This window comes from Megascapheus bottae, chromosome 22 (genome assembly GCF_031878675.1).
Source record: "Megascapheus bottae isolate mThoBot1 chromosome 22, mThoBot2.hap1, whole genome shotgun sequence".
Taxonomy (NCBI): domain Eukaryota; kingdom Metazoa; phylum Chordata; class Mammalia; order Rodentia; family Geomyidae; genus Megascapheus; species Megascapheus bottae.
The window spans coordinates 14,645,059-14,661,559 of record NC_143530.1 but is presented as its reverse complement, the minus strand read 5'-3'; the positions used below and the strand labels follow the sequence as shown (position 1 = coordinate 14,661,559).

At 47.4% G+C, this 16,501-nt stretch overlaps 1 protein-coding gene across 2 annotated transcripts; it reads left to right on the top strand.

Moving 5' to 3' along the window:
* Nucleotides 1-2,304: 2,304 nt before the first annotated feature.
* Nucleotides 2,305-15,003, top strand: Abcf1 (ATP binding cassette subfamily F member 1). 2 transcript variants are annotated; one of them, XM_090356137.1, is made up of 25 exons: nt 2,305-2,447; nt 5,139-5,185; nt 5,539-5,625; nt 5,774-5,900; nt 6,018-6,055; nt 6,142-6,252; nt 6,421-6,495; nt 6,570-6,683; nt 7,264-7,365; nt 7,558-7,680; nt 8,048-8,148; nt 8,223-8,308; nt 8,889-9,028; nt 9,114-9,262; nt 9,599-9,682; nt 9,781-9,905; nt 10,029-10,141; nt 10,441-10,612; nt 10,752-10,826; nt 11,131-11,201; nt 12,065-12,097; nt 12,927-13,095; nt 13,275-13,339; nt 14,043-14,115; nt 14,223-15,003. In XM_090356137.1, exons 1-25 carry the CDS (start codon nt 2,375-2,377, stop codon nt 14,387-14,389), a joined length of 2,520 nt encoding a protein of 839 aa, XP_090212263.1. In that variant the 5' UTR covers nt 2,305-2,374; the 3' UTR covers nt 14,390-15,003. The 2 variants fall into 2 exon arrangements, with proteins under 2 accessions (XP_090212263.1, XP_090212262.1); XM_090356136.1 differs by having other exon boundaries at nt 2,306-2,447; nt 5,771-5,900.
* The last annotated feature ends 1,498 nt before the right edge of the window (nt 15,004-16,501 follow it).

Here is a 16,501-nt window from a genome sequence, read left to right as displayed (position 1 = left end):
CTGATGCCTGACTCCCAGCTTTTTTTTTTTTTGCCAGTCCTGGGAACTTGGACTCAGGGCCTTAGCACTGTCCTTAGGCATTCCTCAAGACTAGTGCTCTACCAGTTGAGTCACAATACCACTTCTGGCTTTTTCTATGTAGGTGGTACTGAGGAATCAAACCTGGGTCTTCATGCATCTAGGTAAGCACTCCACCACTAGGCCACACTCCAGGCTTTTTTTTTTTTTTTTTTTTTTTTTAATTGTAGGGCTTGATCTAAGGGCCTGGGTGCTGAGCCTTTGTGCCTTTGTGCCTTGTGCCCAAGGCTAGCACTCTAGCACTTGTTTTGTCTTTTAGCAAGGATTTGTTTTAGTAGACTGTTAAGAAGAAATTAGGAAGAGAAATATTTCCTATTCCCCACACAAAGTAGGAGTTAAAGACTCCTCAAAGTTTTTTGTTTTTTTTTTCTTTTCCCAGTCCTGTGGCTTGAACTCAGGGCCTGGGTGCTAAGTTTCTTTTGCTCAAGGTGATTGGTCTATCACTTGAACTAGAGTGCCACTTCTGGCTTTTTCGGAGTGATTTATTGGAGATGAGAGTTTTACAGACTTTCCTGTCCAGGCTAGTTTCAAACCATAATCCTCAGATCATAGCCTTCTGAGTAGCCAGGATTACAGGTGAGGACCACCAGTGCCAGCCTCTTAAAGACTTTGGGGAAGCTGTGTGCTGGTGGTCTAACTTCCCCATCACAGAATAACTTTACATAACATTTAGTGTTCTATGAGATTATGTTCAACAAGAAGAGTATCAGTCTATCAATCTAACCAGCTCCTAGTAATACCAAAGCTGCTAATGTCCTAGTTTTTAGGGACTCTTTTTCTCAAAAGTAAAATAGATGGACACCAAGTTGTGATGAGTGATATGGAAGACATAAGTGGCTTAAGGAGCTACCCAAAACATGCTTGCTAGACTAGGCTTTTCCCAGAAATGTAGCTGGGAATTCTGGGAAGAAGATAGAGCCCAGGACTTGATCTTGGGGAACTCTTACACTTAGTGGCTTAGTTAAATCAAACTCCAATACTTCCACCACCAAAACAAAAGTAAAAGAGAGGCAGTGAAAGATCTCAGAATGATACTGTCTTCTCTCCCTGTGTGAATTCCATGCTGACTTCTTCTTAAGCATTGTCTTAAGCCTTGCATTCATTCACTATGCTTATTATTGCATGTTTTACTGCCAACTCAAGGTCAGGCACCAGGGGCTGGTGATCTATCAGTGAAAGGAGAAAATTCTTACCATATGGAGTTTACATTGTTTTCAACACAGATTAAAATGTAGTAAAATTTTAAGTAATAAGTATTTGGAAGGAAATGTGAAGGGAACCTGTTTAATTAAGCCCCATGACTGACAAAACAGAGGAATAGGAGCTGGCAGGACTGGGAAAGCCTTGCTTATGTTTCTACATCTATTGTAAAGTAGTAGAGTTTAAATTGAACCTATAACTTTTTTCTTTTTCTTTTTTCTTCTTTTTTTTGCCAGGGGCCTTGAACTCTCTGGGCCCAGGTGCTGTCCCTGACCTCTTCAGCTCAAGGCTACATCCTACCCCTTGAGACATAGTGCTACTTCCCATTTTCTGTGGTTAATTGGAGATAAGAGTCTTTAGTGCCTGGGCTGGCTTTGAACCACAATCCTCATTCAGATCTCAACTTCCTGAGTGGGTATGAGTCATCTTGCCTGACTCTTTTCTTTTTTTCTTTTCCCAGTTCTGGGGCTTGAACACAGGGCCTGGCACTGACCTTGAGCTTTCTCAAGGCTAACTCTACCACTTGAGCCACAGTACCACTTCTGGCTTTTTGTGTGTGTGTGGGGGGGGGGGGGCTTGAACCCTGCTGTCCCTGAGCTCTTCAGCTCAAGGCTACTCCGCTACCCTTGAGCCAAGCCCCAATTTCCCTTTTTCTAGAGGTTAACTGGAGATAAGAGTCTCAGGTCCTTTTGTGCCCGGGCTGTCTTTGAACCTTGATCCTCAGATCTCAGCCTCCTGAGTAGCTAGAATTACAGGTGTGAGCCACCTACCGCGGCTCCAAAATTTATTTTCATTCCCTAAATTCCATGGCGGCTTAAAGAAGTTACCGGGTCATCCTTCCCAGAAACTAATAGAAGTTCACCGACGCTTGGGGAAAAATGGGGCCACGCCCCTTCACTTCGGGCCCCTCCCACTGGACGGGAGGCCACGCCCCCTGCATGACGAGCGGCGCGAGCACGTGGGGGCAGCGCTAGAGCAAAGGCAGAGCGAGGAGCGCCGGCGTCGGCTTGGAGAACCCGCCCCTTTCAGGACTCCACGCCGCCGGAAGCGGAAATAGCGCCGGGGCGCCGCCAAAGTATCCCTAACTGCCAGCGCGATGCCGAAAGGACCCAAGCAGCAACCACCGGAGCCGGAGTGGATTGGGGACGGAGAGAGCACGAGTCCCGCGGGTGAGGACGGTGGGCAGTGAGGAAACGGGAGGGGACAGAGAAGGAAAAGGATAGTGCGAGGCCCTTGAGGGAAGGGCATGGGGCGCCTGACAGACCAGGCCCTCACGGGGGTCACTGCGCATGTGTGCCGGGAGGTTTAGGGTTAGGAGGGGAAGAGTCCGGGTGGTGCCCCTGAACCTCCTGGTGTGGAAGGAGCCCCGTAAACAACATATGGGAACGAGGGAGAGAGATGGGTGGACGGGAGAGTTTCCTGTCTTTCCGTTCATCGCTCCCGCCACACTGTGTCTCGCAAGAGCACCAGCAGGGTCCCCACCTCACACAACACTCAAGAGAAGCTGGCTCTGCATGACATCCCACGGGACTCATCTGCCCGTGTAGACTGAGTGTTTGGATGACGGTTGAGGTTGACTCTCCCTCCTCCCCCTTTTTTGTCGGTCGTGGGGCTTGAACTCTGGGCCTAGGCGCTGCCCCTGAGCTCTTCTGGTGGAGGCTTCCATCCTAGCCCAGGAGCCAAAGCGCCACTTCCTGTTTTCTGGTGATTAATTGGAGATGAGAATCTCATGGACTGTTGTGCCCCGGCTGGCTTTGAACCGTGATCCTCACATCTCAGCCTCCCGAGTAGCTAGGATTACAGGCGTGAGCCACCGGGCCCGGCTTCCCTCTTTCTTCGTGGGCTTTGAACACAGGGACTTGCACTACCTAGGTGCAAGGCAGGTTCTCTTCCACTGGTGCCATGTCCCCAGCCCAACGTTTACTTAAAAGCAGCGGAATGTTTATTGAGCACCTATTTTCAATCACATACAGCATTATACTGGTCTTTAGGAGTGGGAAGAAAAAAGAGGTAGGAAGATACATTCCCAGGCTTGAAGTCACTTGTCATTTCAAGAGGGGGACAAAATAGACACTAAAAACTAAGTACCCAGTGACTTGACTCATTTTACAAGCATTTATTGAATGTTTACTGTAAGTACTGTGGAAGAGGAACTGGCAGCGCATACTTTCTTTTGCTTTAATGTTGAGGGCAGGGCCGGGAGTTTGGCCTAGTGGTAAAGTGCTTGCCTAGCATGCATGAAGACCCGGGTTCAAGTCCACGGTACCACATACATAGAAAAATGCAGGAAGTGGTGCTGAGGCTCAAGTGGTAGAGCTCTAGCCTTGAGAAAATCCAAGGACAGTGCTCAGGCCCTGAGCTCAAGCCCAGGACTGGCAAAAAATAAAAAAAAAATAATGTTGAGGGCAGCTTAAAGGATGCCTTACAGAGGAGGAGTTTAGAAGTACGGAAGAAATTTGAAGAATCTGGGCTTATGCCAGCCCTTGGGGAGAAATTGGTGTATAGGATGAGTCCCTTAGGGTTGAGGGTAAGCTGTTGGATTGAACTAACTTGGTTGTGTTGGCATACTGAAAGGGGTTTTACCATTAATGTGAATCTTTTTTTTGTTTTTTTGCCAGTCCTGGGCTTGAGCTCAGGGCCTGAGCACTGTCCTTGGACTTTCTCAAGGCTAGAGCTCTACCACTTGAGCCTCAGCACCACTTCTGGCTTTTTCTATATATGTGGTACCAAGGAATCGAACCAGGGTCTTTGTGCATGCTAGGCAAGCACTTTAACCACTAGGCCAAACTCCCAGCCCCATTAATGTGTATCTTTTCCCATCTCATCACTGGTAGTCACCCAACAAATACCTGGATCAGATTTTGAAAAGTATTCAAGGTGGACACATAAGTATGCCTAGGATTTAATCACACTGGCTCAGGGAGAAGTGAGGGTCTTGAATGTAGGTAGGGGTCAGAAACAGAAGATAGGATAGTATTCTTAGACTGTGAAATCCTAAATTCATAGAGATTATTTATTATCTCTAGCTTTTGGTATGGTCAGTGTCCAAACCTTTCTAACTCGTTGGTGAAATATGTGGATTTCTGGTCTAAGAGTACATACCGTTTTTTTTTGTTGTTGTTGTTTTTTTGCCAGTTCTTGGTTTGAGTTCAGGGCCTGAGCACTGTCCTTGGACTTTCCTCAAGGCTAGTGTTCTACCCTGAGCCACTGCACCACTTCTGGCTTTTTCTACGTATGCGGTACTGAGGAATTGAACCTGGGCTTCTCAGTCTTCATCCTTCTGTATAGTTAAGGTTACAGGGGTGAACCACTGGTTTCTGCTTTCTTACCGATTATAACCTCGCTGCAGCCTTACCTTATCCCAATTTAGCCTTCAACATTTGAACAACTTCTTTCTCTTTGCTTCTCCCTGCTGGACCTGTGTCTCAGCACTGGAGCCCTACCCCGTTCCTAGCAGCTCCTCATACTTTAGGTGTTAGCTAAATGCTATCTCCACAGGGAGGACAGCCCCCTTCCCACCAAGTAGGCTTTCCCTTCCCTCTTGGAAAGTTCAGCACTTGATACCACTCTTGAGAGTTGTCTTCAAGCCTGTAAGATCCTGAGAAAAACAGAGTAGTCTCATTTGCTGCTGCACTTGTCTTTGACAGATGGTAGCAGTTTAGTAAATGAATATTCATGGGATGAATGAATGGAGACCAAAATGATTACTTCTGCAGAACTTGTGGAATAAGATAAAGTGTAGGCAGTGACAAGTGAGCCAACAAAATAGTACTGTTGTGCTGAGCCACTGTAAACTCTTCAGGGAAGCTCAGGTTTGACTTTGGAATGACACTCATGATGATGTCTCCTTAATCTTCCAGAAAAGGTGGTAAAGAAAGGGAAGAAGGATAAGAAGACCAAAAAGACGGTGAGAAAATGAGGGAAGAGGAAGAATGAATATGGGTGCCTCCAGACAAAATAAATGGCTGTGTGAAGGAGGTGGGACGTGCAGGGAAGGGAAAAAGGTCTTGCCAAGAGGGGAAGAACCAGGCACGGTGGGTGTGGTTGTTGCCAGTTACTTGGAAGATCAAAGCAGGAGGATTGCTTGAGTCTAGAAGTTTGAGGCCACCCTGAGCAACAGACCAAGACCTTGTCCCAAAAAATTCAAATTACAATACCTATTGATATTAAAAAGAGGAGGAAGAGAGGAGACAAGGGGAAAGTTGGATGGAGTCTGTGTGTACAGAGAAATTGACCTTAGACCCATGCTTGTCCATATAGTTCTTTGAGGAGCTGGCAGTAGAAGATAAACAGGCTGGGGAAGAAGAGAAAGTGCTGAAGGAGAAGGAACAGCACCAGCAGCCACAGGTATGCATGACAGGCCCTAATCCTTGGGAATACCTGGGTCCTTCAACTTTCTTCAGCTTAATATGTTCAGCTTATGGGGAGCTCTCCACAAGGCAAAAGTGGAGCAGGAGCCTGCCTTCAGCATCCCAATTTCTTTTGCTTTCAGCAGCAAAAGAAGAAGCGAGACCCCCGAAAAGGCCGGCGGAAGAAAGATGCAGATGACGATGGAGAGGAGAAGGAGCTCATGGAGCGTCTCAAGAAGCTCTCTGTGCCAGCCAGTGATGAGGAGGAGGATGGCAAGTGACCTAAGAAATAATAAGTCCCTGGGATCCTGAGTGAGGAGGTCTTTGCATTGGAGGAACTAGACATTGAAATTTTCTTGCCTAGCTCATCTTTGCCCTTTGTCATTTCAGTACCTGCACCGATATCCCGAGGAGGGAAGAAAACCAAGGTGAATTGTCTGTTGGTAAGCAGAGACCCCAAGGATATAACCATGTTCATGACCATGCCCCTTGACCTTGTGGTTCTCTTCTCTAGGGTGGTAATGTTTTTGCAGCCCTGATTCAGGATGAGAGTGAGGAAGAGGAGGAGGAGGAAGAAAAACACTTTTCCAAACCTGCCAAGCCCGAGAAGAATCGCATCAACAAGGTGAGAGTGGTTGCTCTCACCCCGTGCAGTGCCTTTGGCTAGGGTGTGGCACTTGAAAACTAGCTTTTCTGCCAGGTTCTCCCCGGCTGCACGCACATAGTCAATCAGAGCATTTCTCTAAAAATGCTTTTAAGCAATTAAGCACAAGTTAATCTGTGTCTCCTGCAGGCTGTATCTGAAGACCAACAGCCTGGGCTCAAGGGCAAAAAGGGAAAGGAAGAGAAGTCCAAAGGGAAGGCAAAGGTGAGAGAGTGACTGGTAGGAAAAGGAATTACACCTGAGAACTAGAACATTTCATCAGACCTTTCTGTTGTTAGCCTCAGAATAAATTTGCTGCTTTGGACAATGAAGAGGATGACGAAGAGGAAGAAGAAATAACTAAAGAAAAGGAGCCTCCAAAACAGGAGAAGGAGAAGGGCAAGACAGAACAGGTGTGCACGTGCGTGCATGCGTGTGTGTGTGTGTGTGTGTGTGTGTGTGTGTGTGTGTGTATTCGTGTATTCTAGGGGTTATTGACATTCAAAGTAGGAGTTTAAATATTTTTCATAAAGAGCCATATTGTATTCTTAGCTATAGAGCTTATTTGTTTGTTTTGACCAGGTCTGGGCACAGTTCCTAAGCTTTTTTTTTTTTTTTTTTTTTTTTTTGCTCGAGGCTTGTTCTACCACTTTTTTTTTTTTTTTTTTTGCCAGTGTTGGGGCTTGAACTCAGGGCCTGGGCATAGGCACTAAAGTCCAAAGTCTTATTTCTAATTTACTACTAGAAAACTGGAAGTGGTGCTGTGGCTCCAGGGGAAGGGTGGAAGCCTTGAGCTGAAGAGCTCAGGGACAGTGTGCAGGCCCAGAGTTCAAGTCCCATAACTAACAACACCAAAAAAAAGTCTTACAGACTTTTCTGCTCAGGCTGGTTTCAAACGGAGACCCTCAGATCCAGCCACCTGAGTAGCTAGGATTTATAGGCATGAGCCTCTTGTACCTGGGCTTATTTGTTTATTTTAAAAATGATTTGTAGGGCTCAGGAGGAGAAGAAGAGAATGAGGAGGGAAATTCTACTAAGGTGGATGATCCTTATGCTCATCTTAGCAAAAAGGAGAAGAAAAAGCTAAAAAAACAGGTAAGTCATTGGTTCTTTGTCAATGTAGGGGATTTTGATTTTTTTTTTTTTTTTGTAAAATTGGGGAGTTTTGCTTGAAGTAGAGTGTGCCCTCCAAGTTTTGTCTGAGCATGTGAATGCATAGGTTTGTTATACAAGGATAGGAGACTTGTGCTATCCAGATGGCCTCACACAGTTTTTCTTTCTTCTCAGATGGATTATGAACGTCAAGTGGCTTCATTAAAAGCAGCCAATGCTGCCGAAAATGACTTCTCTGTGTCCCAGGCAGAGGTGTCCTCCCGCCAGGCCATGTTAGAAAATGCATCTGACATCAAGGTGAGGATGAATGGAGCCCTGCTTAAATGCTCAACTAGGGAAGAGCCTGTTGCATTTTCATTCCTGGGTTGTGGCAACCCAGGAAGCAGGATGTGAAGGAGCTAATCCACCAGAAAGGCATTTGAACAAGAAAATAGAAAAATGAATAGAAAGATAGGCTACTGTTGGAGGGGTGTGGGTGAGACAGACTAGCCTGAGGATGGTGAGCTTCCCCTGATGGGCAGTGGACACAGATATCCATTGCTGTGTTAAGGGATTGGGATTCTGCTATAGTTATGGGTCAGAAGCTCCCAGAAGTCACAGCTCCTGTCCCAAAGGGTCTCCTGTGCTGATATTGTCTCCCTTTCTCCTCCCCTGCTGGTCACAGCTGGAGAAGTTCAGCATCTCAGCCCATGGCAAAGAGTTATTTGTCAATGCTGACCTGTACATTGTAGCCGGCCGCCGTTATGGGCTGGTGGGCCCCAACGGGTGAGGAAATGGGCTGGAGGGCAGAGTGGGGATTCAGCTGTGGTGGACAGGTCCTCATAATTCTTGTTCTTCAGCAAAGGCAAGACTACACTCCTCAAACACATCGCCAACCGTGCCCTGAGCATCCCTCCCAACATTGACGTGCTGCTGTGCGAGCAGGGTAAGGCCAGTGGGGTGGAGGGCCTGGGGCTGAGCAGCTGAGGTAGAAGAGCAAGCCCAAACCAGAAGTTGTGTTTGTGGATTTGGGAGGGTAGGGGGAGGCTGGGAACTGAAAGGAGGCTAAAGAAAGGAGGGGAAGGGCAGGGCAGGGCATGGAGGCTCAGCCTGCCTGTAATCATAGCCACTCTGGAGGCTGAGATCTGAGGTTCATAGCCAGCTGGAGCACAGAAGAACCTGAGACTCTTATCTCCAATTAACCTCTAGGAAAGGGAAGTGGGACTTGGCTCAAGGGTAGGGTGGGTAGCCTTGAGCTGGAGAGCTTAAGGACAGTGCCCAGGCCTGTGATCAACAAAAAAATAAAAAAGGAGGGGAAGGTAAATAACAGATTTGATGGTTTGTTTTAATTTTTTGAGCAGCACTGGGGTTTGAACTTAAGGCTTCACACTTGCTAGGCAGGTGCTTGAAAATGTCTTTCTTGGAAAAGTACTGAGCAGGATCAAGCCAAGCAGAAGTAGAACTTAGGGAAGAGGAAATTGGTACCTTGACGGTGGGTGCCTGACTGTTCTCTCTCTGCTCCCCAGAGGTGGTAGCAGATGAAACACCAGCCGTACAGGCTGTTCTGCGTGCTGACACCAAGCGATTAAAGCTGTTGGAGGAGGAGCGACGGCTTCAGGGACAGCTGGAGCAGGGAGATGACACAGCTGCTGAAAAGCTAGAGAAGGTAGAGGAGATGGCGCAGGGGACACGAGCTAAGACTCAGGGTTCCCCGGGCCCTCAGACATGTGTCCTCTTCTCCCTCCTCCCAGGTATATGAAGAATTGCGGGCCACTGGGGCAGCAGCTGCAGAGGCCAAAGCACGGCGGATCCTGGCTGGTCTGGGCTTCGATCCTGAGATGCAAAACCGGCCCACACAGAAGTTCTCAGGTGGCTGGCGCATGCGTGTCTCCCTGGCAAGGTGGGCAGTATACCTCACCACCCTCTTCTATCCTCAGATTCCCAGGACTTTCCATCTTCCCACTCTTCTAAGGCTAGTAGGAACGTTCAAAGCCAACTTCTCCCTGCCTTTCCGTGTACATTGTGAGAAATTAGGATTTTTTTTCTCTCCCTCCCTGACAGTACATGCTCATCAGTGTCTACCTTAGATCTTCTCTGAGGAGACGGAGAAACCTGTTCAAGCTTCTAGACCCTGCTCCCTGCCTCTCGAGGTCCCCGCCCCTGGGGTGGGAGGGTCATTTTTAGCAGAGATTTTTCTTCCCTCACCCTGTCATCGTGCTGTTGTTCTTTCCTCCAGGGCATTGTTCATGGAGCCCACGCTGCTGATGTTGGATGAACCCACTAATCACCTAGATCTCAATGCTGTCATCTGGCTCAATAAGTACGGCCTTTGCATCATGGCTTCGCATTATGGGCTTCTTTTCTGCACCAACCCCCACTCCCCATTGGAACACTTACACACTCTTCTTTAAATCACAGCTACCTTCAGGGCTGGCGGAAGACATTACTGATCGTCTCCCACGACCAGGGCTTCCTAGATGATGTCTGCACAGATATCATCCATCTTGATGCCCAGCGGCTCCATTACTACAGGGGCAATTACAGTAAGGGAGATAGTTTGGGGGTGCAGGAAAGAGATAGACCCTGGCAGCAGGGCTGTGGTGATAAACTACATGCCTGTAGCCTTCCCTCACCTGTCCCTAATTATTTCTTTTTTTGCACCCTAGTGACCTTTAAGAAGATGTACCAACAGAAGCAGAAAGAACTGCTGAAGCAGTATGAGAAGCAGGAGAAAAAGCTGAAGGAGCTGAAGGCTGGTGGCAAGTCCACCAAACAGGCGGTATGCTCCTGCTCTTTTATTTTTTTGGGGGGGGTATCAGTCCTTGGCCTTGAACTCAGGGCCGGAGCACTGTCCTTGGACTTTCTCAAGAATAGAGCTCTGCCACTTGAGCCAGGGCACCACTTCCTGCTTTTTTTTCCTGTGTATGTGGTACTGAGGAATTGAACCTGCCTCTTCATCCATGCAAGCACTCTATCACTAGGCCAAACTCCCTTCCCAACCTCCTGCTCTTAATAGTGGGAAACAGGACATGCTCCACGGATTACTGGGCAGTGTTCAGATTCCTCCTCTTCATTCAGGAAAAGCAAACAAAGGAAGCCCTGACTCGAAAGCAGCAGAAATGCCGGCGGAAAAACCAGGACGAGGAATCTCAGGAGGCGCCGGAGCTCCTGAAGCGCCCCAAGGAATACACAGTGCGCTTCACCTTCCCAGACCCCCCACCACTCAGCCCTCCGGTGCTGGGCCTGCACGGTGAGTGCTGCCGGTGGGAAGGCGGAACGTGGGCACTCACACACTCCATGAGACTGCTTCCCTTTGGAAACTCCAAGGCCAGGACACTCAGGTGGGCCTGTGGATATCTAAGAATTCAGTTTGCTTCTTTTCTTGTCAGGTGTGACGTTTGGCTATGAGGGGCAGAAACCACTCTTTAAGAACCTGGATTTTGGCATCGACATGGACTCAAGAAGTAAGTTGGCATTGACCTGCTTGGTATATGGAGCAGGAACCACAAGATTTTTTTTTTTTTTTTTTTTGCCAGGCCTGCGCTTGAGCTCAGGGCCTGAGCACTGTCCTTGGACTTTCTCAAGGCCAGAGCTCTACCATTTGAGCCTCAGCACCACTTCGGGCTTTTTTCTGTATATGTGGTACTGAGGAATCAGACCTGGGTCTTCATGCATGCTAGGCAAGCCCTCTACCACTAGGCTAATCTCCCAGCCCCCACAAGGAGAATTTTAGGCACCTCTTGTGACTACCTGTCTTTCTTCTTGCAGTCTGCATTGTGGGTCCTAATGGTGTGGGAAAGAGCACACTGCTTCTGTTGCTGACTGGCAAACTCACACCGGTGAGTCCTGGAGGCAAGGAGGGAGAATGGGAGAGTATGTGCGCCCCGCCAATCACCAGCAGCTGGCATTAGGGAGCACTTCTGTAGGCAGACTTGATACAGACCTCATCTTAGATGATTGATAGGAGGGGCTGTGGAAAAAGAAGATCTGTTTTCAGAGGGGAGGTCAGAGGGTGAGGCAGTGGTTGCTTATGCAGAAAATACATGGACTGAGCACTGTGGCACTGGTAGCTCATATCTGCAATCCTCAAGAGTTGAGATCTGAGGGTCATGATTCAAAGCCCATCCATGCAGGAAAGTCTGTGATACTCTTTTTTTTTTTTTTTTTTTTGCCAGTCCTGGGCTTGGGCTCAGGGCCTGAGCACTGTCCTTGGACTTTCTCAAGGCTAGAGCTCTACCACTTGAGCCTCAGCACCACTTCCGGCTTTTTTTTTTCTATGTATGTGGTACCGAGGAATCGAACCCGGGTCTTCATGCATGCTAGGCAAACACTTTAACCACTAGGCCAAACTCCCGGCCCAAGTCTGTGATACTCTTATCTCCAATAAACTACTCAGAAAAAGCCTAAAATGATACTTTGGCTCAAGTGGTAGAACACTAACTGAGAGCACAAAAAGGCTTAGGAAGCCGGGCAGGTGGCTCACGCCTGTAATCCCAGCTCTCAGGAGGCTGAGGTCTGAGGAATTGTGGTTCTTATGTTTAAAGTTTCCTAGGTATGCCCTCTCCTGTTAGGGAGAATGTCCATGCTTCCTCTCTTGCATATACTTGGTCCCAGCAGAACTCTGGTATTTGTTTCCTGTCAGAAAAATTGGGATAAGGTGATGGAGCCCCCTTTCTCTTACCAAGTCCTTTTTGTCTTGCAGACCCATGGAGAAATGAGAAAGAACCACCGGCTGGTAAGTTGGCTTTGGAAATTAAGGAATGAAAATCTGATAGAAGAAACTTTAGACTCATGCCTGTAATCCTAGCTACTCAAGAGGCTGAGATCTGAGGATCATGGCTCAAAGCCAGCATTGACAGGAAACTCTGAGAACGTTATCTCCAAGTTAACCACCAGAAAACCAGAAGTGGTGCTGTGGCTCAAGAGTGGTCCTGGACTTGAGCTAAAGAGCTCAGGGACAGCGCCCAGGCCCAGAGTTAAAAGCCTTACATCCAAAGAAAAAGAAAGATGGGGCCAGGAGTTTGGCCTAGTGGTAGAGTGCTTGCCTAGCATGCATGAAGACCACGATTCAATTCCTCGGTACCACATACATAGAAAAAAGCCAAAAGTGGTGCTGAGGCTCAAGTGGTAGAGCTCTGGCCTTGAGAAAGTCCAAGGACAGTGCTCAGGCCCTGAGCTCAAGCCCAGGACTGGCACAAAAAAAAAAAAAGAAAAAAGAAAAAGAAAGAAAAGAAACATCACTGGGTGAGGTGGCACATGCCTGTAATCCTAGTTACTCAGGAGGCTGAGATCTGAGGATCAAGGTTCAAAGCCAGCCCAGGCACACAAAAGGACCTGAGACTCTTATCTCCAATTAACCTCTAGAAAATGGGAAGTGGGGCTTGGCTCAAGGGTAGGGTGGTAATCTTGAGCTGAAAAGCTCAGGGACCATGCCCAGGCCTAGGGGTAGAGCGGTAGCCTTGAGCTGAAGAGCTCAGGGACAGCGCCCAGGCGAAGTTCAAGCTCCATGACCCACAAAAAGAAAAAAAGAAGCATGACTTTGATCACTTCCATCTCTTGGGCAGAAAATTGGCTTCTTCAACCAGCAGTATGCAGAGCAACTGCATATGGAGGAGACACCCACTGAGTACCTGCAGCGGAGCTTCAACCTGCCCTACCAGGACGCTCGCAAGTGCTTGGGCCGCTTTGGCCTTGAGAGTCATGCCCATACCATCCAGATCTGCAAACTCTCTGGTATCAAGCAGGGGACTAGGAAGGGTGCCCTCATTTTCTGTACTGATTGTTATTAGAACTTGAAAGGAAGAGGACCCAGGACCTTGGGGGCTTCAGCAAACACAAGCACATCTCCAGGGTCTACCTTCAGCAGTGCAAGATGATAGAAAACCTACAGATCTCCTTTCCCCCTCCTTCAGGTGGGCAAAAAGCCCGGGTGGTGTTTGCAGAGTTGGCCTGTCGGGAGCCTGATGTCCTCATCTTGGTGAGTGAGGTGCATGGTTGGGGGAGCATAGGAGAAAGCTGAGGTTTGTGGGTAACAGTAATGGAAATCAGGAGTTAAAAGTGTTTAGCTATGGATTTTTTTTGGGGGGGAAGCAATTACAGTTTTTCTTTATATATGGCAGTAATGCAAGCAGGCATCCCTTTCAGCCTGTTCCCCAGGAGAAGTATATATTATTCATGGATAACCAGGGAGAAATTTTTTCCCCCAGTCCTGGGCTTGAACTCAGAGCCTGGGCACTGTCCCTAAGCTTCCTTTGCTCAAGGCTAGCACCCTACCATGTTAGCCACAGCACCACCTCCAGCTTTTTCTGTTCATGTGGTACTGAGGAATCAAACTCAGGGCTTCATGCATGCTAGGCAACCACTCTACCCCACTAATTCACATTTCTAGCCCCAGGGAGAATTTTTCTTGTATGGGGGAAATTCTTGTATGGAGAAAACAGATCAAAACCAAATTTGCCTTTTTTTTTTTTTGCCAGTCCTGGGCTTAAGCTCAAGGCCTGAGGGCTATCCTTGGATTTTTCTCAAGGCTAGAACTCTACCACTTGAGCCTCAGCACCACTTCTGGCTTTTTCTAAGTATGTGGTACCAAGGAATTGAACCTGGGTCTTCGTGCATGCTAGGCAAGCACTCTACCACTAGGCCAAACTCCCAGCCCCAACCTTTTTTTTTCTTTAACATAGGATGAACCAACCAATAACTTGGACATAGAATCTATTGATGCTCTGGGCGAGGCCATCAATGAGTACAAAGGCGGTAAGTGAGCTCTGGGTGTGTCCTCCTCTTCCCAAGGGAGCAAGCTGTACTCTGTTCAGCAGGACTCCATTCTTTTGTTTCCTGACTCTCTTCTTTCTCCTCCTAAGCGGTGATTGTTGTCAGCCATGATGCCCGGCTAATCACAGAAACCAACTGCCAGCTGTGGGTGGTGGAGGAGCAGAGTGTCAGTCAAATCGATGGTGACTTCGAGGACTATAAGCGGGAGGTGTTGGAGGCTTTGGGTGAAGTCATGGTCAACCGACCACGAGAGTGAGCTTTTCCTCCTGGAAGTATCTTGAGAGACAAGTTCACAGGGCCCACAAGTCACCTGCTGTCACCCTTTCTCCACCTGGAAGCCTGCCTCTGGTCCACAGCAGACCGACCCTGCAGCCAGCTCAGACACATGAAGGCGGAGTGTAGCATCGATGTAACCAGGATACCACTTAGATTGCTTCCTGCCCTCTGAAAGACCTGGATGTTCCGCTGTTGTGCAGATAGCTCCACCGTCATCCTTAACATCCCTCTGTATGAGCAGAGGTCACATCAGTTCCATTGTTTTGGGGTTTACTCCAGCCAAGCTTGAGTGGCCTCCAGTCTCAAGACTCTTCAGAAGCCTGCTTCTGGTCTACTCTAAAGTTTTAGGCCTAACTTCCCAGGTCTTTGAGTGGTGCTGTTCTTTTCTGGTGGGTTTAATGATGAATTACTGACTCAAATGACTACTACACCTAAGAGCTGGAGGCGAGTATCTGAGGCCTGTATTCTTCCCTGGCCCAAGATCAGATGCCTGTGGTCTCTTGTCTGGTGGGGACTTGTGGGCAGGAAAGGAAAGCTGCTGAACTTGAATCTCCTTTTACAAGAGGAAGAAATAAAAAAGCAATTTTTAACTGCCCTGTGACTGTTTGAAGATTTGTAGAAGTTGAAAGTTTTCTGTGTCTTTATTTTTCTCAGTTTGTATTTATGTATTTTTCCAGTTCTAGGGCTTAGAGCACAGGGCTTGGGTACTGTCCTTGAGTTTTCTCAAGGCTAGAGCTCTACCACTTGTGCCTCAGCACCATTTCTGGCCTTTTCTATGTACGTGGTACTGTGGAACCGACCCCAGGTCTTTGTACTTGCTAGGCAGGCACTCTACCACTAGGTCAAACTCCCCGCCCCAATTTTCTCAGTTTTTCATAATCCTGTCCTGTAGGTAGGTCTAGCTCACCATGTCATGGTACTTTAGCCAATGCTTCTGTTTTAGGAGCCTTCCTCCCTCCCTCAACCCTAGGACTAGACACTCCTGAGTCACTGCCCAAGCGAACCTCACAAATGAGGTTCCCCGTGGCTAGGGAGCAGATTGCTGATGCTCAACAGCTTTAACTAGGTGTTGTGGCTCAGACCTGAAATCCTAGTTTCTCAGGTTGGGACCTGGAGAATAGCAATTCAAATCAAGTCCAGGAAGAAATATATAAGAAGGGAAAAGAGAAGTTCTGTACCACAAGATTGTAGTAACTAAATTGTGAACTAGTATAGAAGAGGAAAGCAAGGACAGATAGAAAGACCTAGATACAGCGGGTGTTGGGGAGAGATGGGAATAATTGAAAAATGTACTTCGTTCCAGGAGGAGTATAAAGAGCTATTTGGTTAAGACTTAGTTTAGATATTTACTTTTAAAAAATTCTTTTCTATCCAAGTGAATTGCACCTGGGCCTCAAAGTTCATCTCAGAAGTGGGGTTTGGCATGGGAGGTAGTTGTATTTAGGAGACAGCCATTTCCTTAAAGAATTCAAGGGACAAAAAGCCAAGTTGCCAACCAGATGACATGTGATTTCCACAATTCTATCAAGTAGATTCTTATATGTAGGCTGGTAAAAACCAGCTTCAAGTCCACCACTAAGTGTTGTGACCTTAGAGAAGTTACTTGGACTCTTGGTACCAGTTTGTAAAATGAATCTGATAATTATGTACCTAATAGGGAAATGTGTAGTAATTATAACTTATATGGTACTTTAATGTTTGAGTTATATGTTGTTCATGCAGACTTTACACTTTGAATTTTCAATTTATCAGTCTGAATAAGATAAAAACAATGTATAGGAGGACAGGAGTTTAGCCTGGTGGTAGAGTGCTTGCCTAGCATGCACCAAGACCTGGGTTCAATTCTTTGGTACCACATATATAGAAAAAGCCAGAACTGGTGCTGTGGCTCAAGTGGTAGAGCTCTAGCCTTGAGAAAGCCCAAGGACAACCCTGAGTTCAAGCCCCAGAACTGTCAAAAAAAAAAATATATATATATATATATATATGGATGTTATTTGTAAAGTGAATACCAAAGTTTGCTCTTTTTTTTTTTTTTTTGCCAGTCCTGGGCTTGGGCTCAGGGCTTGAGCACTGTCCTTGGACTTTCTCA